This window comes from Ylistrum balloti, unplaced genomic scaffold (genome assembly GCF_031769215.1).
Source record: "Ylistrum balloti isolate Yb309-2 unplaced genomic scaffold, AGI_CSIRO_Ybal_v1 Utg370064, whole genome shotgun sequence".
Lineage (NCBI taxonomy): Eukaryota > Metazoa > Mollusca > Bivalvia > Pectinida > Pectinidae > Ylistrum > Ylistrum balloti.
The window spans coordinates 144959-170888 of record NW_026782110.1 but is presented as its reverse complement, the minus strand read 5'-3'; the positions used below and the strand labels follow the sequence as shown (position 1 = coordinate 170888).

At 37.0% G+C, this 25930-nt stretch overlaps 2 protein-coding genes across 2 annotated transcripts; both read left to right on the top strand.

The window, feature by feature from the left end:
- The first annotated feature begins 1048 nt into the window (after positions 1-1048).
- Positions 1049-21171, top strand: LOC132549546 (NACHT domain- and WD repeat-containing protein 1-like). The gene is given in 22 exon segments (XM_060213485.1): positions 1049-1116; positions 1308-1576; positions 3509-3711; positions 4289-4404; positions 4708-4919; positions 5082-5216; positions 6107-6247; positions 6438-6673; positions 7033-7184; positions 7638-7749; positions 8698-8910; positions 11909-12242; positions 12788-12940; positions 13691-13837; positions 14029-14245; positions 15928-16084; positions 16621-16795; positions 17723-18079; positions 19581-19832; positions 20051-20324; positions 20912-21041; positions 21145-21171. Coding segments are annotated over 22 exon segments (4080 nt in total).
- Positions 21172-21246: 75 nt separating this feature from the next.
- On the top strand, positions 21247-25724 carry LOC132549545 (uncharacterized). Its single transcript, XM_060213484.1, has 6 exons — positions 21247-21397; positions 22289-22425; positions 23270-23522; positions 24260-24421; positions 25038-25207; positions 25713-25724. Exons 1-6 carry the CDS (start codon positions 21247-21249, stop codon positions 25722-25724), a joined length of 885 nt encoding a protein of 294 aa, XP_060069467.1.
- Positions 25725-25930: the final 206 nt, after the last annotated feature.

Genomic DNA, 25930 nt, shown 5'->3' with positions numbered 1-25930 from the left:
ATATTTATCAACTGCAAAAGATTATTCAATGCCTTTCAATTCACTTTTTGTTACTTTGATAAACTTTGCCATTTCTTTCTCTGGAAGCTGGCAAACGGACCGACGTTTGTTGTCGTGGTTTTGTCCGTGGGCAAAACACTTTTACTAGAAGGCATGTGTCGGGCCTCCCCAATGTTATTCCGCCTCAAAGTGACCATGGCTGTTTCCTGAGCCATGATCTGGCAGGGATTGACGTACGACCTTTTGATAACACTACCTATTTGTGCTTAGACGCTGACGAAGAATTCAAACAAGAAAGAATAGGCCCGTAAAATTGGAAAACTTCTTCTCAAGTTCTACACGATCAAGAGTCATTATATTACTTATGATCGTTAGTTATTAAGTGTGATAAATATGAATGTCCTTCCTCCGCTTTCAATGTCACAGGGGTCAATTTTGTTCAAATCATTTTATTTTCATTGGCTCCATTTCAAAAAGTAAGTGGTAAAAGGTGATGGTGTTTGATAATTTGCATATTGCGCACGATTGCTTTTGGACTTATCTATTTTTAAGTTCATTGTGAAACTCGTTCTTCCGTTTATATGTAGATGTTGCGTGAACGGTGTCTTGTGTTATCCTACAGTTGTACCTTCCCCGACAAATTTCACTCATGAGTGTCCGATTAGTTTTACTTCGGTATTTTTTTTTATTATGGAACCGAACAAAAGTCAGTTATAAGTACAAAACGCGCTAGAATTATTAGCTGACATCAGTTTAACATCGACAGCTGATCGACGTCTGATTTATCTATATAACGACTTTTCGGCGAACGAGAACGATGTCTGAGAACAGGTGGATAATAGGTATGCTAACTAGTAACGCATATCCTCGTGGGTGTATTCATAACTTTCATTTATGTGTAGATTTTCTAAGTAAACACGTGCCGCCTGACGACGAAATGTTTACAGGTAAAACAGAAAACACCGGATCTATTTTTAGCACACGTAATACACAACCAAGCGATGTTGGTTCCCAGTGGTGTGTGTAAAATTACGCCGGAATAACGGGAATGTACCGACAGTATCTGTATCAGCTGTCACTTTTATCAGGTGTTAACGCCAGGGTTGAAAGTGACAGGTAAGTTTGCGTGAGAACTGCGTTATTTAGATAGCTCTGGTGACTCGCTAGACAGGATTTTAGTCTTCCCCATTTCAGTATTTTCATTATATTAACCTGTTATCCGGGGATATGATTGGTTATGCAGAAAATACATTCACTTTCGCTGATAAGATTAGATAAATAAATATAAATATTGACGTGATTTACAGAGAGAAGAATGAATCGACTACGACAGAGACGCAGGCATTGGTTAATAACACCAAGTCGTCCCCACCAGTTGGCATCCCACCCCCTCCGCAACCTCCTCCACTGCCACCTCCTTCTCCACCCTACCCTGGAACTTCAGAAGAACCGATTTTGGATACTTCAGAGGAGACAAATCTACCCCAAGTGCACCTGTCTCTCCTAGGGGACACCACCATGTCTGTAGGAACACTGGCAAAGATTGTCAGAATCTTTACCAGTAGTACATTTACAGGTAAAATGGCGATATAGGTTACAGTAACAAGGACCTACACAGGTAAAATAGGTTACTGTAGCAAGAATCTTAACAGGTAAAATAGGTTACAGTAGCAAGGATCTTAACAGGTAAAATAGGTTAAAGTAGCAAGGACCTACACAGGTAAAATAGGTTACAGTAGCAAGGACCTACACAGGTAAAATAGGTTACAGTAGCAAGGATCTTAACAGGTAAAATAGGTTACAGTAACGAGGATCTTAACAGGTAAAATAGGTTACAGTAGCAAAGATCTTAACAGGTAAAATAGGTTAAAGTAGCAACGACCTACACAGGTAAAATAGGTTACAGTAACAGGACCTACACAGGTAAAATAGGTTACAGTAGCAAGAACCTACACAGGTAAAATAGGTTACAGTAGCAAGGATCTTAACAGGTAAAATAGGTTACAGTAACGAGGATCTTAACAGGTAAAATAGGTTACAGTAGCAAGGATCTCAACAGATAAAATAGGTTACAGTAACGAGGATCTTAACAAGTAAAATAGGTTACAGTAGCAAAGATCTTAACAGGTAAAATAGGTTAAAGTAGCAAGGACCTACACAGGTAAAATAGGTTACAGTAGCAAGGACCTACACAGGTAAAATAGGTTACAGTAGCAAGGACCTACACAGGTAAAATAGGTTACAGTAGCAAGGATCTTAACAGGTAAAATAGGTTACAGTAACGAGGATCTTAACAAGTAAAATAGGTTACAGTAGCAAAGATCTTAACAGGTAAAATAGGTTAAAGTAGCAAGGACCTACACAGGTAAAATAGGTTACAGTAGCAAGGACCTACACAGGTAAAATAGGTTACAGTAGCAAGGACCTACACAGGTAAAATAGGCTACAGTAGCAAAGATCTTAAAAGGTAAAAACAGGTTACAGTAACAAGGATCTTAACAGGTAAAATAAGTTACAGTAAGGAGGATCTTAACAGGTAAAATAGGTTACAGTAGCAAAGATCTTAACAGGTAAAATAGGTTAAAGTAGCAAGGACCTACACAGGTAAAATAGGTTACAGTAGCAAGGACCTACACAGGTAAAATAGGTTACAGTAGCAAGGACCTACACAGGTAAAATAGGCTACAGTAGCAAAGATCTTAAAAGGTAAAAACAGGTTACAGTAACAAGGATCTTAACAGGTAAAGTAGATTACAGTAACGAGGATCTTAACAGGTAAAATAGGTTAAAGTAGCAACGACCTACACAGGTAAAATAGGTTACAGTAGCAAGGACCTACACAGGTAAAATAGGCTACAGTAGCAAGGACCTACACAGGTAAAATAGGCTACAGTAGCAAGGACCTACACAGGTAAAATAGGCTACAGTAGCAAGGACCTACACAGGTAAAATAGGCTACAGTAGCAAGGACCTACACAGGTAAAATAGGCTACAGTAGCAAAGATCTTAAAAGGTAAAAACAGGTTACAGTAACAAGAACTTTCACAAAGAAAAACAGGCAACAGTGACCAGGACCTTCACAAGTAAATACAGGTTACAACAGCGAGGACCTTCACAGGTGAAAACAGGTTTCGGTAATAAGGATTTACACAATGCTCTACATTTTCAATATCTAACATATTTATATATCAACCAACACGTGTCGTGTTACAAATACATCATTATCTATACATGAACAACTTTGTAGTCTATATGTTATAAAACTTCATCATTTGGCTTTGTGAAAAGACAATCTCTTTTCTTGGGGACTAATTATGTTTTGGCCCCAAGGGTTAATGCTGAATGTATACATTGAAAAATAATTGGTCATTCATCAAACTGTTTTACCATTATTTAAAACAAGATCTTTTCAAATTTGTAAAGGTATACTTGAAATTAGACTATATAATATATATATATATATAGAATATAAACTCTGATAGCAGGTATATATCCTCCTTGTTTTCAGACACAAAATTTGAGAGAAATACATGGATGAGTGATGCCTATCCACGTGTGAAGGCTTTCTGTCAGGAACGAGGCTATGAGTTTCAGGTGGTGGACATGAGGTGGGGGGTACGAGATGAAGCTTCAGATGACCACAGCACAACAGACCTCTGTCTCCGGGAACTGGAAATGTGCCAGAAACTCTCCACTGGGCCAAATTTTGTGGTTAGTAAAACTTCAAGATCAAAATTCAATTTTCATTGGGTAGAAGTTTAAAGAACAGGTCAACTTACTAGCTTTAGCATGTGGAAATTTCCCTCACTTTAGCAGAAAGAGTGTCTGACTGGAGACCAAATGGTTGCTAGTTCAAACCCCATGGAGCAGGGTGTTTTTCATTACTCCTTTCTATTGCAGATTCTGTGTCATTGACCAATCCAAGGGTAGAAACTATAGGAGAATGAGATACTTCATTGGAAATATTATATGCTGGAGGGACAGGTTTTTTTTTTCAGAATTCCTTCCTATAACAGATTGTACAGAAGTTTAATACATTGCAGGTGTAGATTTAAGACGTCTTGTCCCAATTTATTATGAGAAACTAAAGTGTCAGCTGTTTTACTGAATTTAAATACAGCAACATTTCATGTTTATTAAAAATGTATGGGAGGACATATCACAGCATGTCATGAATCTGTTCATCTGCTGTAATCTGAGATTTCAATTTTCACCCCATTTCTTAATTTCATACCTTGTAGTTTAGGTATTAAAAGCAATTAAATATATCTGTTTAATCTCTTTCCAGTCTTTGCTATCTCACAAATATGGATACCGGTCTCTGCCAAAAAGTATAGAAGCAGAAGAATTTGACAAAATATTTGCTGCTGTGAAATCAAGTGTAGCCAAAAACTTGTTGAGCAAGTAAGTAATTTTTTTTCATAAAATCATCATGATTGATAAGAAATGAGAGTTACAATATTTGACTTTCATTATTACTATGAGAAAGAAATAAGGGACTATGATTAAGTATAAAAAAGTGGACATTAAATTTAGCTGTAGGTAACATTTTATGTAACGTTTGTGTATTGATAAAGGGACAGGTTGCCTCAAAAATTTGACAATTCACTTGTCTGTAATGTTATTATCACTTCATTGATCATATATATATATACCTGTTATGTAGTAATGTGACTACATCAGTGACCTTTGACCTTTGACCTGTAGGTGGTACCTGAGAGACACTAATGCTGTACCACCTGTATACCTACTGTCCTCAATCAGCAAGCATCTCCCTGACTCTGTCAGTCCGGACAAGGATGTTAGCAAGAAGGCGAAGCAGATTTGGTGGGACGAGAGCGATGCCATGCAGGAGGCTTTAAAAACAGCAGCAGAGGAAGTATTAGGGGAGGAAGAGGCCAAAAAATATGTCATCTCTGGTAAATTGTGGATATTGTTTACAGCATTGTGTATAGCGATACTACCAAGATATACATATATACCTCAACAAGGCTTTTACAGAATGCAGCGTTTTCCTGACATTTATACACGAAGGATTAACTACCTCTTTCTTGACAGTTGTCTCCCCTTTCTTGTTTTAGTTACTGAGAAGGAGATCCAGATGGGGCTGTTATCTGTTGATAAAGCTGAAGTAGAGAGTGGCTGTGCATGGTTTAGGAGGAATATCAAGGATATCAATTTGGTGGAACCCAGCTATCAGTTATCAAGATATATGGGTAAGATGTCAATAGCTTGAAAGATGTTGATAATTGATTCAAACAGACCCATCTTATATGAGTGTTAAAGTAGCTTAAAGGTTTTCAGATAATAAGGATAGTAACTTGCAATTAGCTCTGACTCAGAAATACATGGCAGGCAAATACAATACAAGCTCTGACATCTGATAGTTAAGTTAACCATTAATAGAATTATTAGGTAAAGGGGATAGATACCTGTAGTCAATTATTACCAGCGACAAATTACATGTGAACAAACAACAGTGGACACTGTTGAGGGTAACGTTGTGAATAAACAACAGTGGACACTGTTCAGGGTAACATGAACAGATATCAGTTATCAATTACTACCAGCTACAAATTACATGTGAACAAACACCTGTGGACGCTGTTGAGGGTAACGTTGTGAACAAACATCAGTGGACACTGTTCAGGGTAACATGAACAGATACCAGTTATCAATAAGTACCAGCTACAGATTTCATGTGAACAAACATCAGTGGACACTGTTGAGGGTAACATTGTGAACAAACATCAGTGGACACTGTTGAGGATAACATGATCAGATACCAGTTATCAATAATATTAGCTACAAATTACATGTAATGTGATAAAACATCAGTGGACATTGTTGACCATAACATGTGCAGATACCAGTGTTACTTGCTGTCATGATGTATTTACTCTGAAGTACCTATGTTAATCAGTATTGTCAGGAAGCTAGTATTTAGTAACAGTAATGCTGAGATAATAGAGAAAAGTATAGGAGTTGACTAAGTCAATGTTTTAGAAATGCTATCAATAAACATATTACACAGTAACACCCTATCAAACGTTTGGTCATTTCAGCTCATTATAGATCATATGATGTTGTATTTACATGTCTTTAGAATGTTTGGGAAATGAGGAGACGGTGAAACTGGCACAAGGACTTCTGACAGATCTAAAAGATAAGAAGATGTCAGCCCATTTACCAAGCCACAACATCCTCACTTACTCAGTTCCATGGACAGAAAAAGGTCAGTCATATTGTGTTTCCTTAGTGTAACTCGGAGAGCAGTGCATATAGCATTACATTGAAACTATATAAGGTATCAACATAAAACTTCATAGGTAAATAGATCTTAACAAGGAGAAATGCAGTGCACAAGAACCATAACTCTTTTTGCATAATTTAGGAGTTATTGCCCTTGATATTACTGTTATGAATATTTTATTGAGATATATCCTGATCTTGATGAAATTCAGGTATAAATCCAGAGCTGTTAGATCATCAGAAATATCTGAAAGAAATGTCTGAAGACTTTGTCCAGAAAATGATGTCTATGATTACAAAGGGTATATCAGACCGATCACCATCAGACAGCAATGATCCTCTTGAGGCTGAGTGCCTACAGCATATCCACTTCTGTCAGGGGAAATGTGAAAACTTCCATGGAAGGGAGGCCACTCTTGAGGTAAAGTATTTTGTATGTTTGTAACGTGTATAATTATGTTTTCATTTAGCACTAAGACATGTGTCCAAAAGTGTTGTGTTGTCCTTGGAGTGTATCATCCTCTTTCTTAATTAATTTAAGTTAGTTTCAGTCACAAGACACATTGTATTGTGATTGGAACTTACTTGAATTGATTTTGATATTTAATTTCATTGCCCTGCATACATTTTGTTATCCACACCCAACACACCTCACCCAACTTATCAACCTACCAACTCTCACGGAATGAAAATTGGTTCTATCTTTTTTTTCCTCCTCTTTCTTTGTGAGGAAATAAAAAAGATCCATAATTTTTTTATATCCCTTTTTCATATTTACAGGAGATTCAATCATATCTGACAAACTCAAGTCGGGTTCCACTGGTAATACATGGACAATCTGGATGTGGTAAAACCTCTATCCTGGCTAAAGTAGCATCTCTTGTGCCAAGCTCCTACACTGACGACCCAAGTAAACCTGCTGTGATTATCAGGTAAACAATGCTATTGATGTAACAGTATTTTTCAATGGTGATAATCAGATATTGAATTATCATGCTATAGTCTACTGTACATAAGTACATGATCTTAAAGCCTTGATCTTTATATTGGAATTGTAAAGATTAAGTTTGAGTGTGACCTGTGGCTGTTGAGTTAACTTGTAGATATGAGGGTACATGTAGTTACATGTGCTCATTGTTCCCCTTAATATTAATGTTGAATTGGCTGGACAAGGGTATTTTCTTTTTTATCCACTGTCCAGAAAATATGAAATATGACTGAGTGATTTTTTCCAAAGGTGGATGTGACAAGCTAAGACGACAACATTTATATGTTGCACACAGCACTATTAAATAACGTTTACAATGTTTATAGTTTTCAGGGTAATGGATCTTCTTTTCCAACTAATTGATGTTTAATTTGCTGTATTTTGTTTGTTAACACAGATTTATTGGGACAACTCCTGACAGTTCTAACATCATGAGTCTACTCACAAGCATTATCCAACAAATCTACGCTCTCTATGACATCCACACAAAAATCCCGGAGGTAGGATCAGTTTTACAAGTGACACATGTCTTACCAGATGCTATGAATTTAGAATTGGGTATCCTTACCAGATACAGTGAGTCTACGAGAGGGTATCTTTACCAGATACACTGAGTCTATGAGTGGGTATCCTTACCAGATACAGTGAGTCTATGAGTGGGTATCCTTACCAGATACAATGAGTCTAAGAGTGGGTATCCTTACCAGATACAGTGAGTCTATGAGTGGGTATCCTTACCAGATACAGTGAGTCTACAAGGGGGTATCTTTACCAGATACAGTGAGTCTATGAGTGTGTATCCTTACCAGATACAGTGAGTTTATGAGTCTATGAGTGAGTATCCTTAACAGATACAGTGAGTCTATGAGTGGGTATCCTTACCAGATACACTGAGTCTATGAGTGGGTATCCTTACCAGATATAGTGAGTCTATGAGTGGGTATCCTTACCAGATACTGTGAGTCTATGAGTAGGTATCTTAACGAGATACTTGAAGTCTATGTATTGGTATATACATGTTTACTTACCATATTCTACAACATGTCTATGGGTGGGTAAATACATTTACTTGACACTAAGTGTCTATGTATGGGTATAAATTTACAATTTTTAATGTTGGTATCCTTTATCAGGTACCAGGAGTTTATTCTGTTGCCTGAAGTATAATTCTTTTGCTTTTTGAGTTTAAGGAATAAATAGACAAAACAACATGTTGTATTAGATATTTTTCTTCTACTTGTGAATATGCAGATTAAATGTGTTGATAGCTATACAATTCTGTTATCCTTGTGATAAATCATAAGGTCTTGACAGCTGTGAAATCAAACTGAAGGAAGCATCGAATCTGTAAAATCTAATTGATGTTCAGAAAAATTTGTTGTGAGTTGAAAAATCTCTTTGTTTATGAACATGCATTAATCTACAACCATGACTGATGTGAAGGGTTACTGTTGTAGGATATCAAACCACTGGTTAAGATGTTTAAATTTGCGTTGACCTTGGCTAAAAATGTCCGACCTCTTGTGATTCTTCTGGATTCCCTCGACCAGCTCGATCCATCAAACAAGAGTCGTAGTCTGAATTGGCTTCCAGCCCGTCTTCCTGCCAACGTTAAAATCATCGTCTCCACTTTGGAAGATGCTGTGTATGAATGTTTCCCTGCTCTACAGGTATCTTTCAATATCATCTATATGATTAAAGATAATTATAAAGCTTGATTATATTTTGAGTTGAAATAACAGTTAACAAGTGATTTTGTTCATATTTTTTTTCGTTTGAATATCAAACTGGTTACTACGTTATTAATTAATACATGAATTTAAAGCCTGATTGAGTCAGATTCTGTATCACCAAGGCTGAGTCAGATTCTGTAACATCAAGGCTAAGCCAGATTCTGTATCACCAAGGCTGAGCCAGATTCTGTATCACCAAGGCTAAGCCAGATTCTGTAACACCAAGGCTAAGCCAGATTCTGTAACACCAAGGCTGAGTCAGATTCTGTAACACCAAGGCTAAGTCAGATTCTGTAACACCAAGGCTAAGCCAGATTCTGTAACACCAAGGCTGAGCCAGATTCTGTATCACCAAGGCTAAGTCAGATTCTGTAACACCAAGGCTGAGTTAGATTCTGTATCACCAAGGCTAAGCCAGATCCTGTAACACCAAGGCTAAGCCAGATTCTGTAACACCAAGGCTGAGTAAGCTTCTGTAACACCAAGGCTAAGGCAGATTCTGTATCACCAAGGCTAAGGCAGATTCTGTATCACCAAGGCTAAGGCAGATTCTGTAACACCAAGGCTGAGTCAGATTCTGTAACACCAAGGCTAAGGCAGATTCTGTAACACCAAAGCTAAGGCAGATTCTGTAACACCAAGGCTAAGGCAGATTCTGTATCACCAAGGCTAAGCCAGATTCTGTAACACCAAGGCTGAGTAAGCTTCTGTAACACCATGGCTAAGGCAGATTCTGTAACACCAAGGCTAAACCAGATCCTGTAACACCAAGGCTAAGCCAGATTCTGTAACACCAAGGCTAAGGCAGATTCTGTAACACCAAGGCTAAGGCAGATTCTGTAACACCAAGGCTAAGGCAGATTCTGTAACACCAAGGCTAAGGCAGATTCTGTAACACCAAGGCTAAGGCAGATTCTGTAACACCAAGGCTAAGGCAGATTCTGTAACATCAAGGCTAAGCCAGATTCTGTAACATCAAGGCTAAACCAGATCCTGTAACACCAAGGCTAAGCCAGATTCTGTAACACAAAGGCTAAGGCAGATTCTGTAACACCAAGGCTAAGCCAGATTCTGTAACACCATGGCTAAGGCAGATTCTGTAACACCAAGGCTAAGTCAGATTCTGTAACACCAAGGCTAAACCAGATCCTGTAACACCAAGGCTAAGGCAGATTCTGTAACACCAAGGCTAAGGCAGATTCTGTAACACCAAGGCTAAACCAGATTCTGTAACACCAAGGCTGAGTCAGATTCTGTAACACCAAGGCTAAGGCAGATTCTGTAACACCAAGGCTGAGTTAGATTCTGTAACACCAAGGCTAAGGCAGATTCTGTAACACCAAGGCTAAGTCAGATTCTGTAACACCAAGGCTGAGTTAGATTCTGTAACACCAAGGCTAAGGCAGATTCTGTAACACCAAGGCTAAGCCAGATCCTGTAACACCAAGGCTGAGTAAGCTTCTGTAACACCAAGGCTAAGCCAGATTCTGTAACACCAAGGCTAAGGCAGATTCTGTAACACCAAGGCTAAGCCAGATTCTGTAACACCAAGGCTGAGTCAGATTCTGTAACACTAAAATTGATCCAGATTCTGTAACACCAAGGCTAAGGCAGATTCTGTAACAACAAGGCTAAGCCAGATTCTGTAACACCAAGGCTAAGCCAGATTCTGTAACACCAAGGCTAAGCCAGATTCTGTAACACCAAGGCTAAGCCAGATTCTGTAACACCAAGGCTAAGGCAGATTCTGTATCACCAAGGCTGAGTTAGATTCTGTATCACCAAGGCTGAGCCAGATTCTGTAACACCAAGGCTAAGGCAGATTCTGTAACACCAAGGCTAAGGCAGATTCTGTAACACCAAGGCTAAGTCAGATTCTGTAACACCAAGGCTGAGTTAGATTCTGTAACACCAAGGCTAAGTCAGATTCTGTAACACCAAGGCTAAGGCAGATTCTGTAACACCAAGGCTAAGCCAGATTCTGTAACACCAAGGCTAAGGCAGATTCTGTAACACCAAGGCTGAGTTAGATTCTGTATCACCAAGGCTGAGCCAGATTCTGTAACACCAAGGCTAAGGCAGATCCTGTAACACCAAGGCTAAGGCAGATCCTGTAACACCAAGGCTAAGCCAGATTCTGTAACACCAAGGCTAAGGCAGATCCTGTAACACCAAGGCTAAGGCAGATCCTGTAACATCAAGGCTAAGCCAGATTCTGTAACACCAAGGCTGAGCCAGATTCTGTAACACCAAGGCTAAGGCAGATCCTGTAACACCAAGGCTAAGCCAGATTCTGTAACACCAAGGCTAAGGCAGATTCTGTAACACCAAGGCTAAGGCAGATCCTGTAACACCAAGGCTAAGCCAGATTCTGTAACACCAAGGCTAAGGCAGATCCTGTAACATCAAGGCTAAGCCAGATTCTGTAACACTTAAGGCTAAGCCAGATTCTGTAACACTTAAGGCTGAGCCAAATTCTGTAACACCAAGGCTGAGTCAGATTCTGTATCACCAAGTCTGAGCCAGATTCTGTAACACCAAGGCTAAGCCAGATTCTGTAACACCAAGGCTGAGTCAGATTCTGTAACACTAAAATTGATCCAGATTCTGTAACACCAAGGCTAAGCTAGATTCTGTAACTCCAAGGCTGAGTCAATTTCTGTAACACTAAAATTGAGCCAGATTCTGTAACACCAAGGCTAAGCTCGATTCTGTAACACTTAAGGCTGAGCCAGATTCTGTAACACTAAAGGCTGAGCCAGATTCTGTAACACTAAAGGCTGAGCCAGATTCTGTAACACCAAGGCTGAGTCAGATTCTGTAACACTTAAGGCTAAGCTAGATTTTGTAACACTTTAAGGCTGAGTCAGATTCTTTAACACAAAGAGTTTGTTAATTTTCTTATCTTGATATATGTATTATTCAACAATTTCAGCAAAAACTCAAGAAAGCATCAACAAATTTTGTAGCAGTCCCTGTTCTTGGCAAGGACGATGTGAACAGTATCATCAGCAGCTGGCTGGATGCTAATAAACGTACACTGACTGTGAATCAGAGAGAAACAGTAATCAATGCATTTGACATTTGTCCTATTCCTCTGTTTCTCAAGTTGTCGTTTGACCAGGCTTGTAAATGGAACTCATTTTCCCCACCAGATGATGTGAGGCTGCAGTCTACCATTAGAGACAGCATTGACCTTCTGTTCTCCCAACTTGAGGTCAAACATGGCAAAATCTTGGTCTCTGATGCTCTTGGATATTTAACTACAGGTAAAGTGTACCTGTGTCATTGTATTAAACCCTTTACTTGACTCTTTTCCACCTTAAACAGGGTTTTTCTGATGGCTCTGTGGAGACCAATGTGAGCCCCACACCTGAAGGAATGGAAAAAACCTTCTTATACAACACCCACCTCAAAACATTACTTATTGGTCTCCAAACACATCAGCTTTAGAGATCAAACTCATTTAATCATGCAAGTTATTGCTTTAAAATCATGATGATATGTAAGTTTAATGGTCAGCACTATTAATGATGGATAATGAGTTATAATCAGGTGTCTTTGATACTGAATCCCTGATCTTCGTACTTGGTTTACGCTCTCTCTAAATACACACAGTCAAGCTGTATCTATCAGACATTAAAATGAGTAGTGCTCCTAGAATGGTAAAGCAGTGACAATCATATCTGAATATCATGTTTCACACAGTAGAGTTAAATCTCTTCGTTCGTTTTCTATTTCAAAGTTTGCAAGGCAAAAAAGAACAGGTCAGTATTAAAAGTATGTGTTAAAACTTTAAACAACGATGTTTTAGCCACCAATGGCCTGTCAGAGTCAGAGTTAGAAGATATTCTGTCCTGTGATGATGTTGTCCTTAATGACGTATACGTTTACTGGACGCCTCCCATCCGTCGACTTCCACCTCTGCTCCTGGTACGACTGAGGACAGACTTGCAAGAGTATATAGGTAAGTAAACACTACAATTAATATATGATATGGATATAAGATATGGAGGCAGCACTTTGATGTTTTTACTATAATTGTAATGTACACCTTATCTCGTTATCTCAGAACCCAGAAATCTGACATTTTATATGTTATAGCTGTTAAATATGTATAACAGACACATCAATCAAAGTCAAAGTAGATCACTTCCCTTACAAAATGTAGAACATTGGAATCTACTTCTAAAATTACGATATGTCATTGTATTTTGGATAATATATATAAACTTTATTAATTTTTCAACAATTGCGAAACAAGTTATGTCAACTTATACTAATCACTCTTGTTGGCCCGGTGTCGATATGACACCGGGAATTGAACCGTATTTTGGAGATATGGATAATGTCACTTAATTAGGTAAACTGGGTTGGATCCTAATATAAATATACAAAGTGGTTACTGATGAAAGTTAAAATGTCACTATGTGGTATTGATTAGTTTGTATCAAGGCAAAAGGTCCTAGTTCACACAAGAAGCTTTCAGGTGACAGTGATATACATACAGTATTTTCCTGATGTGAGAGTATAGGGGATGGACAGATATTAGGACTTTTGTTCTCCAGGACACTTTTTTCTTTTTTAATTATTTGAATGCACAATTACAGCAATGGACTATCTTTTTTATACAATAAAATAATGTATCCTGTGTCGTTGAGGTGAGCTAGAAATTCTTTGATTATTCTGCGTGACTGTAACACGATATTGTTGACAGTGGAGAGAGGAGCTGATGGCATTCGTGTACTGTACTGGTACCACCGACAGTTTATAGAGGCAGCAAGGGAGCGTTACTGTGGAGATACAGTCATACAAAACCTTCACCAAGGTCTGGCAGAGTTCTTTAGTGGAAAGTGGAGCAATGGTGAGAGTTTTCAGTAAGCTTTGAGAAAAATCCACAATACTTGTACAGATATATTGTTGGTCTGAGTTCACTTTTGAACTTTCAACATATACTTTATGTCATAATACAGTTTATACTGGAGGTAAATTTCAGGAATGTCTTTGATTAGAAAGTGAACAATAACTAAAGGAAATCTGCTGTTTTAATTACAGGAAGTAAGAAGCCATTTACTGACAGATCAGGTAATGCTGGGTTGGAGGACCGTCACTCCTCAGTTCAGCCATTAAGACATGGAGACAAGTACAATTTGAGGAAACTTAACAATCTTCCCTTCCACCTGACCATGGCCAGAAATCTGGAGGACCTTAAAGAACTCTGCTTATTGCGCATAGATTTCCTACAAGCCAAGATGTTGTCTTCCTCCCTCAGGTCAGTGTCTTAACTGCAAGTGGATTTCCTACGGACCAAGTTGTTGTCTTTCTGTCTCAGGTCAGTGTCTTAACTGCAAGTGGATTTCCTACTGACTAAGTTGTTGTCTTTCTGTCTCAGGTCAGTGTCTTAACTGCTAGTGGATTTCCTACTGACTAAGTTGTTGTCTTTCTGTCTCAGGTCAGTGTCTTAACTGCAAGTGGATTTTCTTCAGACCAAGTTGTTATCTTTCTGTCTCAGGTCTTTACTTTGATAGCTGTGAGAATATCATTGTAATTTTCAAACAATAATCTGCAGAGTTATGGCCCCTTATTCAATTATGGAAAGGGTGTGCCCTTGATATTGCAAGTAGTTTTCAAAGAATTAATTTCAAACCTCATAGCAATGTTCATTACTATAATAGCTCAGACAGCTTTGATGACTGCAATTTTTGGACCTAGATTTAAGAAGTTATGGTCCTTTATTCAATTATGGAAATTTTTTGTCCTCTTAATATCTCAATTAGCTTTTTAACAGATCAACTTCAAACTTGATAGGAACTTGAGTATTTTTCACTGATCATCTGGGAATGTTATCACGATTGACACTGGATGGTTAACTCTGGTTCCTTCCACCATTACACAACTGACACTGTCAATGACCTTAATGTGTTGATTAGACATTAGACTTCACTTTTCTTCCCTTACCTGTTTCAAAATACTCATTTTCCTATGATGGGCATATCATGTACCACCTCATATAACTTTTATTTTCTGATAATGTATTCATGTATATATGCAGAGAACCAACATAGTAGTATGTTTATTTGTTGGTTGGGTATATTGTTGTGTGAAAAGCCAGTGCCATTAAGAGGTAGCTTGCAAATACCTTCTGACATAGAACACTATCACAGGGGGTCCTATACATGCTAACAAGGCTACAGTGGCTGTGTAGTTAAGGTGTTTAACCAACTTTATCACTTGTCCTTGACCTCTGGGTCACAGATTTGAGGCCTACATGGGGTAGTCACCAGGTACTGGCTGCAGGTCGGTGTTTTTTTTTCCGAAAACTCTGTCTTTCCTCCACCACCCATACCTGGCACATTCTTAAATGACCCTGGCTGTAAATAGGAGGTAAAGCTACAATAAATAAACTGAATACTTTCTTCTGTGTATTAGGATAAATTATCCAGCTCTGGACAAAATCATACGACCACCGGATACTAAATTATTTTCTTTTAAACACGAACTGCCACAGGTTGGCAGCATTGAATCATAAAACATAGATTTTGATCTGATGTTGCAGGCTGTTGCTTTACTGGCTACGAAACAGAAAGTTAATTGTGTAACCATACACATGTACACAAGCCTGGCCACAAATGACCATCATTCCTTTTTATTTAGGCAGACGCAGTTGATCCGCAACATGAGATAACCTAGCTGGATATTTGAAAATCTACAAAATTGAAATCACCATAATTCTAGAGGTTTTTCGACTGTTACATCTGGACACCACTACTGCCTTTCGTCTGTCATCCCAATACTGTCCTTAACATCTGTTATACTTGTCGTCATCAGCTGTCATGTGATGGTGTAATTACTAAACATTAAATACTGCGGTCCTATATGTAAAACCAACAGTCTTTACCTGAAAGGACTGCCCAACATAAGATGACTGTAAAGTTATAAATCTCTGTTACACAGGAGTTTAATGTCAGACATACACCTAGCTCGGAAGGAGTTTCCGGAAGACTATGCTATCAACACCCTCCATGACGGCATCCAACTTTCCATGCAGGCTTTAGTGTATGATCCACAGCAGTTGGACTTACAGCTCCGCGACAGGCTTGCTGGTGACCAGGTTAAGGCTTAATTATGTTTATATCATTTGAACTTAAGCTCAGTGACCAGCTCACTGATGACCAGGTTAAGTTGTCTATGTTTATCACCAACTGTCATCAGATGGTGGGTTAGTCACCCTATGTCTGCTATCTGTGGTTAGCTGTCTGTCCATAAACAATTTTTGTTATTGTTGTTTCTTGTGACATGCGAGATGGATTTTTAAATTTTATAAATTTCCATTGTTCCTTATATAATTAGTTGTGCACATATGATTTAAGGCTAATTAAAAAAACACAAAAACTGACAGATGGCCATCTTGGATTTTGGCTATGAAATTTTGATATTGGTATTTTTTGAGAAATACTTCCTCAAATTTCATATGTAGATTTTCCTTACTTTCTAGTTGTGCCATTTGATTTAGGACTAAGCAGTAAAACTATACAACTGACAGGCAAACTTTGTATAGTTAAGAGCAAAAGCACAGAGGAACTTTTAAAACAAGTTGAAGATTTCTTGTATATCAATCATAAGTCATTCGTTGTTTGTTGTATACAGGATGAAGGACTAGTGAAGCTATGTGAGCAGTGCAAACACATTTCTAGACCACACTTACTGCCTGACCAAGAGATATTGACTAAACCAGGTGGTCAGTTAGTCTACATGCTGTCTGACCACACAGCAGAGGTATCTGATATGGACATTAGCAGGGATGGCAAGACCATTGTCACATGTAAGTGTAGATATAAGGAAAACACATAGGCAATAAACCCATGTCTGGCAAGAGAGAAGCCACCTGTTTTTATTACATTTTTGCTGAAATCGAAAATATCAATTTAATAAAAAATCATATTGTCACTGAAGTACAGAAATCTTACATCTTCCTATGCACCTAATGACCTTCTCTCAGTTGAATGGCCATTAGGAATGATAATAAGTAATGATATATCTTTTCCATTAATGATATACATTGTATCTTTTTGGGTTTGACCAATCAAAGTGGTGCTTTCTATTTATTCATTATATTAAAAATTGCCATATTTTTCTGCTTGATGGCAAAGGAGGCATATATTGAATCAGTGTAGCTTTCACCAAACATGTACTTTGACTGGATGTTTTCTTTAAATCTTTTTATGCTCCCCGAAGGGAGAGCATATAGTCGCCACTTTGTCCATCTGTCCGTCTGTCGGTCCGTCTGTCATAATTTAATCTGGAGCATAACACAAAACCTATAAGAGGTACCAACATAAAACTTCATAGGTAGATAGATCACAGCAAGGAGAAGTGCATAAAAATCTTCACTATCTTTTTGTATATTTTAGGAGTTATTGCCCTTTGTTATTTTTGCAAACTTAAATTTTGTCTGGAGCATTTCACTAAATCTATAAGAGGTATCGACATGAAATGTTGACGGTTTGAAATGTGCAGAAATACCAAAAAGCACTCACTTTTTAGTGTAATTCTGATAGAAGTGAAAAATATTGTGTGGTTGGAAACACAAATTTTTGTATTGTCACCATTTTGAAAATTAAAAATTTGAACTAAAAAAAATGTTTCAATAAGCCCATTTAACAAAGTTAGAAAATAAATGAATAAAGAAAAATTAAGTCAAACTTGATGTATTGAATTGACTTTATGTAAACTATATTTGCAATTACAGGTGCTGATGATGAGGATCAGAGTGTTAAGATATGGAATTTAGAGGATGGAACTTTGATCAAGTCTTTCAACAAGCTAGGTAAAACCCCTTCAAAGGTGCGATTCATGGTCAACGATTCACTCATCCTGGCTGAATACGAGGGAGGCAAAGTGAAAGCAATCCAGCTCACAGGTGAAGTGGCCTATACATTGCCTAATGTGACTGAATACTGGGTCGGAGGGCAGGAGAAAGATATACTCATTAAACTGAAGGATGATGCCGCTGTTTTGTATAACGCCCTCACAGGGGACAGAAAGTCAAGGGTGAAGACAAAGGGCAAGCGTTTGTTTGCAGATGGTGTTGATAATCTGGTACATGGTAGGTAACAGATTTTGTATAATCATGATAAATTCAAACATCAGGATTATGTTGGCTGAAAAATTTTAATTGTTCATGATATGAAATTACTTACAGCAGAAAGAAACATGCCTATATAAAGCTAACTTAATCACATCAGCTTGGGAAATGACTGTCTATATGTACATTTACTATTGATGAAAATTACATGTATGTTGTTACAGTAACCTCAATTTTTTTGTGTGATAAGAATCTGGACGTGTTTGATGTTCATTAATTAGCATGTTGGTTCTGTTGTTTTATACCTTGTTCTTATTTGAGAACATGGCATTACTTACCTGATGGAGCACCTGGTCTTACATTCCTGGTACTTTTTCAGGAGTTTCCATATAAATCTTTCTTTTGTTCACCTTTTACCCGAGATTTATTGAACTTGAGGATTATGATTATGTTGACATGTTGATCTTTTCTTGTTGTTATTTATTACTAATTAGCTTAAATCTTAAAGTTCTTGAAGTTCATTGTTGTCGCAAATTTTTTCTGAAAGATACATAATATAAAACTCTTAGTATGTATAAGCTCTTCTTGTCTGATACAGAAAAAAGAAAAACAAAATGACTAGAATGATATTCATGTTCACAAGGGCTGTAGTTTGATTTCTATAACAAGTTATTCTGATTAACCAAAAGGCCTTGCATCATGATATTTGGATAATAGCTTACATGTATAAAGTTGGACAAATTATGTGAAAAGAAATGACTGACCCATATCAAACATCACTGGGATCAAAGACAAAGTACATGTAGTTAGAAATACACAAACAACGGATTAACTGTTTAGCTAAAGATCCTACATGATATTTGTCTCAAAGGTTCCAGGGAATGATTGAACAAATGTGCAAAAAAAGGAAAGCAAAAAAAAAAGGCCTTGATCTATTTTCAAGGACACAGAGGAAATACCAGTAACTAAAATGCTCATATGATCATGGCTTCTTCTGATTACAAAAAAGGCCTGGAATCAAGGTATTTGGCTGGTAGTTTCCTTTGATTTGGCCCAGCCAACTGTAAAAGCAAATTTACCAATATCCATCCGAGGTTCTTTTTTAAATATTTAATCAAATGCTTTTAAGGCTCTGAAGAATCAAGAAGTTTGGCCACTAGGTTCCTAATATGAAATAGACATATAAGGCTAAAGGTATAATCTTTACCTGTATTTTAGGTCAAGGAATCAAATCTGTTTAAACACTGAAATGGATTCACCTGCTCATAAATTGTGTTCACTGAAGTCCTCCACACCAGCATCCATCAGTGGTAGACAAAAGACTTGCAGTTGAAGCATGCTAGTTTCAAGGTTTATTTACCAGAGTACATAGATGTAATATAGACTCTGTTGAATGTCTAGTGTAATATAATTTGTTAAAAAGCCTTGGATACCATGTTAGCAGTGCAGGTCCATTGGACCTCTTGTTGAATTCTCTGCCAATGTAATGATCAATTTTTACCCCCTCTGTGTTTTTGAGCAGGATCTGGACGCTATATGGTGGTTGTTGATGTAGAACTATACAAAGTGTCCTTGCTTGATCTTGAGAAAGAAGAGTTTTCACATTGGATTGAAGTGTTCAAAAAACCTCCAGTTGGTGCAGATTTACCAAACTTGAGTGTAGACATGGTGTGTGTCTCACCAGACGAGAAAAGTTTTGTTGTTACAAGCATAATAGATGGGGACTTTATATTCTACAGCACAGAAACACTCCAGAAGACCAGAGTCATGAAAGGTAAATGCTGGCATTAATGTAGGCAATTTTAAAGGTATTTTTGTAAAACAATTATCTTGAGGGGAAAATAATGTTCACTTTAGAGACTTTTATGATAGCTCTTGGGCAGATTTACTGTATGATGAATTTAACTATGGACTTCAACATTCTATTATGAATATTGCTGACTTTTATTTTCTAAGGAATTTTAAAGTTATGTAAATTTTCTCTTCTCTCAGGAAATACAGATGATATTGGACAGTCGTTAGGTTTCACTCCCGACTGTAAATGGCTATTCTTCTCCAATCACAACAATGTCATAGTGTACAACCTTGAGACAGAGGAGAGACAAAAGACCCTTCCTCACCTATCTGCTGTCAGGAAGGTCATGTGTGCTTCATGGAAGATTTTGGTTACTCTGTCTGAGGAAGACAATTCCGTACGTGTCTGGGACATGACACGGCCAGAAAAGCTAAAAATGGCTGACAGAACAGCTCTGGGCATATCATGCAGGTTGTCATCAATTCAAATCAATAGTTGTGCATATTTAGTTCATCACAGGAAAATACAACAGATTTATAACAAGTTTATAGATAAAATTTCCTGAAGTAGACCAGGACTTTACATGTACCTTACATGTATCCTTGTTTTTTTTAAATGGCTGACTTGAAAAATAAGCCCATTGTAAAAATAAGCCCATTATACAAGTAAAAAATAAAAAAAGACCTTTTGAAATCATTTGCAATCAGTTTACATGAAGATTTGTCTATTTCTTAAAATCATTTGCAAATCTTTTTTATCTGCTAAAGTCCGGTTCCCAAGCAAAAGTTTTATCAAACACAATTATAACAATTATAAAGGATATTTTGATGGCTAAGAATTTGGATTACATAGTTTTGTCCTTATTAGAATTCACCTGTTTGAGAAACAGTTAATGGTGTATGGTATTCTTCAATCCTTTATCCATGGAATGTAATGTTCTTTCTGAGTAATTACCTGTTATAATGTTGTTCTATATGGTTAGTGCCACAATGATAAGGTCACTTCCAAATCATGAAAACTCACTCTATTGATGTTATAATCATGTTTACTGTCCTCAGTTGTTATTGCACTCTGCCAAACCCGCGATTTTTCGCCATGGTGGTACGCACTAAAAATGAAGACTACAAAGTTGGTGCTATCCTGGTGTATGATTTTGTGACTCGGAAGGTCGTACGTCATGGAACGTTGGTAAGTTTCTTAATACTAAAGATTAAAAATTTGCACATTCAAATTATTTTACAAACAGCTTTATTTACATGTAATGATAAAAATTGTGTTTATATTTATTCAGAAAACAATAAAAGTATTGGATCTATGAGATTAAGTGAAGCCGGAATGTGTTATAACTATATATACTTTTACACATGGCAAGAGTGATGGCCTCCCCAGCACAATGAATTGTATCAATGACACGGAGGTTGTCCTGGCAACAGCCACCAGGAAGATCAAGGTCCTGAATCTGGACACAATGACCGTTACACGAGTGTTTGAAGGAAAGTTGTGCCGTTATGGTTCTAGAATGGAAATTATCAAGGATGGAAAAGGTAAACAAGCAACAAATGCTATTTAAAGTGATGATAAAATCCAAGATGGCTTCTGAAACTTTGATTGGTCTAGAAACATTAACCTTTTTACTTTGTAAAACAATTTCAATCTTAGACCCTATTTATACTGAATGTATTACATATTATGATCAACATTTCAAGGATTGTGATTGAAGTGTCTTTTTGAAGATTTTTATTGTGAGTTCATTTTTATCCTGGAATGATTTCACTTGCTTGACTTTATTTTGGTCAGAAGAGGGTGTTGAATAAGTACTTGGCTAATACTCTTCTCTCCATTGTTATGTCATCTGACCGAAGGGTCTGATGACCTATTGCGATGGCCTTTTTATCCGGCGTCATCCATCGTCTGTCGTCCGTCGTAAACATTTTCAACTTCTTCTCAAGTTCTACATGTCTCATTGAGCTGAAACTTACCTGAAATGATTGTGACACGATCCTGACCAAAGTTTGTTAATTTCGGGGTGGTCTGAAATCCAACATGGCGGCCATTTTGGAAAACACATTTTCGACTTCTTCTCAAGTTCAAAATTTGAAATCTTGTATTTTATTTCAGATGAACATTAAGGCCCATGGGCCTCTTGTTATACTTTGTATACTTCATGTGATAATAATGATGTTTGTGCTATGCATGTGTCTGTGAGACAGGTGTGGTCATGTGATGTTTGAGAATAAAATATCTGATGAGTCTGGGACAGTTTTAGTTCATATTCTAACTATAACATCACAGCACAAAGTTCTACACCTGAATAGATTTTGGTGGTCATGGATCAAACTGTAACCTGACCACTCCTATTTCAATAGTTGTAATTCTATTATGGTTATGTTTCAGTAATTGATTTCTGTTGGTTGGTATTGGAATTTTTTCTGCAGAAATCTTGACATTAATGCAGGGAAAACATGGATTTAAGACATACAACATAGAAAGCGGGAGAACTGTCAGCTTAATACACGCGCCTTCTGAAATAAGGGAGAGCAAACACAACATGTTTGACCAATATTCCCTCGTAGTAAGTACATGTTGTCAGTGTTATTTATTCTTACTTTTTAAAAAGTGATAAAAGTTTCCTGACTTAACGACACTTTTGTTTGTCAGAGACTTGGAACTGCTACTTAATAACAAAACGAGAAAGGCACACACAGAGCTGGTTCCTAATGGTGTAGGATAGACCTTGCTTGCTCATTTTCTTATCTATTTTTAATCATCGTCTTACCTTATTTTTTCACAGTTTTATTATCTTCCTGTTTCTTTAACATGATTTTTCAGTAAATAATGAAAATAATATACCAATGTTGTTTACTTAGAGACTACTGAGGTATTTGATTTAGGTGTAAGATTTGAGGATATGACGGATCTAGAAGTGGTTTATATAATGACAGGAGTTTCAATCTTGATTTTGGCAATATTGCCATGACAACAACTACATCAGGAGGCTAATTATGGCTTTTTGTGGTGTGATGTCATCAGATAGATTTTTTTTTATCAAGTCCTGTTTTTTTTTGTGATGATGATGAAGTGGTGTAGGGATACAATGGCTTTCATCTGGATAATTTGAGAGGTCAATTTACAGATTGGAAGAGATAAGATATAGGGTCATATACCCGACTATGTAGGTTTTGCAATGATACTCTAGTTTCCTCTAACAGTAAGACTCCTCATGGTTTCCTCCTGTAGTTGGACCCCTCACACACTTCCATCTGAACCAGCAGGAGTGCTTTATACAAGTTGATGTAACTTGTTTCACAATAATTGTTGCAATGTAGATGGTGTTTTATGTTATATATATCAAGCTGTAAAATTTTCATTATGCATACCAGTTAAATGGCATGATATTTTGATGTATTTTGCTACAGATCAACAACATCAATCTAATGGCGTGTAACATTGGATATGAAGGTCCTCATTTGATTGTGGTGTTTGACTACCTACAAAATGTTTGTGTCCGGATTTTGAGGGCATACTCTCATTACAGTACATTTTTGGGAGCATATCTGTCACAAGACTGTTCCTATTTGCCTGTAAATACATACAAAAGCTTCCCTCACCCAATCATTGAGGGCAAGATGAATTCTGTCAGTTGTATAGTTGTGTACAACATTGAACAAGGTGAGAAATGTCTGTATGTTGTTGATGTATGAAAGCTTATCCTCTATTGTTCAGATTTTTTATCCATTAATCAAATTTTTCGTGAGTTAACCAAAAGTCTGGCAGAGAAAGGGATGTGTTGTATTTATTTAATCATGAAATGGACGATTTATTTCTATATCAATTTAATTTTCAGAGTGTCTTCCTTTTGCATTTTCATTCCATCCTTGAAATAGTAAAAACATAGAACCCCTCAAAATTGTTATCTTTTCAGTAAATGCTTTACATGTATGTAGATTTCATCTTTAAACATGAACTCATGTCATTTATGGATAAAGTTTTAATGTTGATGGTTGAGATATGTAGTAAGTGTGCCAATCTAGTGATAGACATTTTTGTGTACCTGAGATATGTAGTAAGTGTGCCAATCTAGTGATAGACATTATTGTGTACCTGAGATATGTAGTAAGTGTGCCAATCTAGTGATAGACATTATTGTGTACCTGAGATATGTAGTAAGTGTGCCAATCTAGTGATAGACATTATTGTGTACCTGAGATATGTAGTAAGTGTGCCAATCTAGTGATAGACATTTCTGTGTACCTGAGATATGTAGTAAGTGTGCCAATCTAGTGATAGGCATTTCTGTGAAACTGAGATATGTAGTAAGTGTGCCAATCTAGTGATAGACATTATTGTGTACCTGAGATATGTAGTAAGTGTGCCAATCTAGTGATAGACATTATTGTATACTACAGGAAAGATAACTCACTGGTGTTTAGACCAGGACCTCTACAACACGTACGCCAGGGAAGGAGAGCTGGAGAAAATGGAAGTGGACAATGCTATATTGTTAGATGATGACCGTTTGGTTACCTCCAGTGAGGACTCCATCCTTCGGGTGTGGAACATAAGGACAGGTAGGTATATGTCAGTGAGAGACGTTTTGTTGTGTACTCATGTTGTATTGGTTGTTGTAAAAATATCTAACATTTCAAATTACAAAATTAAAATCTGTACTATATCTGTTCAAAATCAGACAAATGGTCCCTTTGAATAAGTTGGTTAACATTGAAAATTATTCTTTACCACGTTACACTTTCTTTCCATCTACTTCAGATAAAATTTTGTGTCCTGAGCAAAGCTTTGCTTGCATTCAAACTAGGATCATGAAACTTTGTTTATACATCAGTCATACTAAGAGAATGTGCAGTATACCGTATCCAAGGCTTCCAACCCCTTAACTACATAATTATTGCCCTTTTTTTTTAAAATTTTGTGTTCAATAAAGTTGTTATTGGGGAGCATTCATCAGTTTCACTGATGCTCTTGTCATTTTTCTAGTTCCGTGACTATATCCTGATTTCTTTGTTACAGTTTCCCAGATTATTTTGTTTTGTTCAGTCATTCTAGTCCAGGACAAAATTTGGGTCAGGTTGTCATGATGATGTCACATACAGTCATCATAAAGAACGTTACTTGGTCTTAAGATATAGGTGTATATAATTCTATCTCTGCGGCACTCCTGTTTTATAGGTGAACTGATAAAAAGATTAGAGGGACACAAAGTTCTGCCAAAGTTGGTTAAGAACCATGAAAAGAGCCCATACTTTGTAACCATGGCAAATTTTGGGGAGGAGAACTCACTGCGTATGTGGGACAAAAAAACACTGACGTGTGTGGCGATGTACCGACTGGATCACAAGGTATCGTGTCATCAAACAAAATATCTAACAAAGTTCCAAAGAACAAGGATATTTGTGTCATTTCTTCTCCACCATTACAGGGTTGGAAATTCTGTACCCTTTGATGTCAATAATCAAGGTTTAATTCAAATAAGTCTATGATAATTGTAATAAATACATGATACTGGTAACAGCACTGTGTTTGTAGTAAAAATAATAACTCCTCTGTGTCAAGAATACATAATGTGAATAATACTAATAAAAAAAGATAATCTGGACAGATTTTTATGAAGAGGAATCAGATAAACGTCAGTCAACAGACACAGCATATGACACACACATCATATATAGAAATATTTAGTACCTCACATGGTTGGCCTGCTGAATTTGTACATGAAACAACTCTAGTAGCCTTTGATATAGAAAATTTTCCATTGTTAACATGAGATCTAATTGAATTTATCATGAAAGAGGGAAAGAAAAGCATTCTCTCCCTTGGTAAAACAATGTGATTTTCTCTTTATAGCTTATTTTATGAACATCCTTTAGTAGTGACCATTGGGCAGTCCAGAATACATACCCAGATGATGTATAAAAAACACTAACAAGACCTATGTCCATGTTGTACAATTGTATTTCATAATTTTGTCTTTGTTGTAAATATCTCTATTTGTTTTAGATCCAAATGGTCACATTCTGTGACGATGGACAAAGCCTTGTTTGTATCATGGATGATTGTAGTCT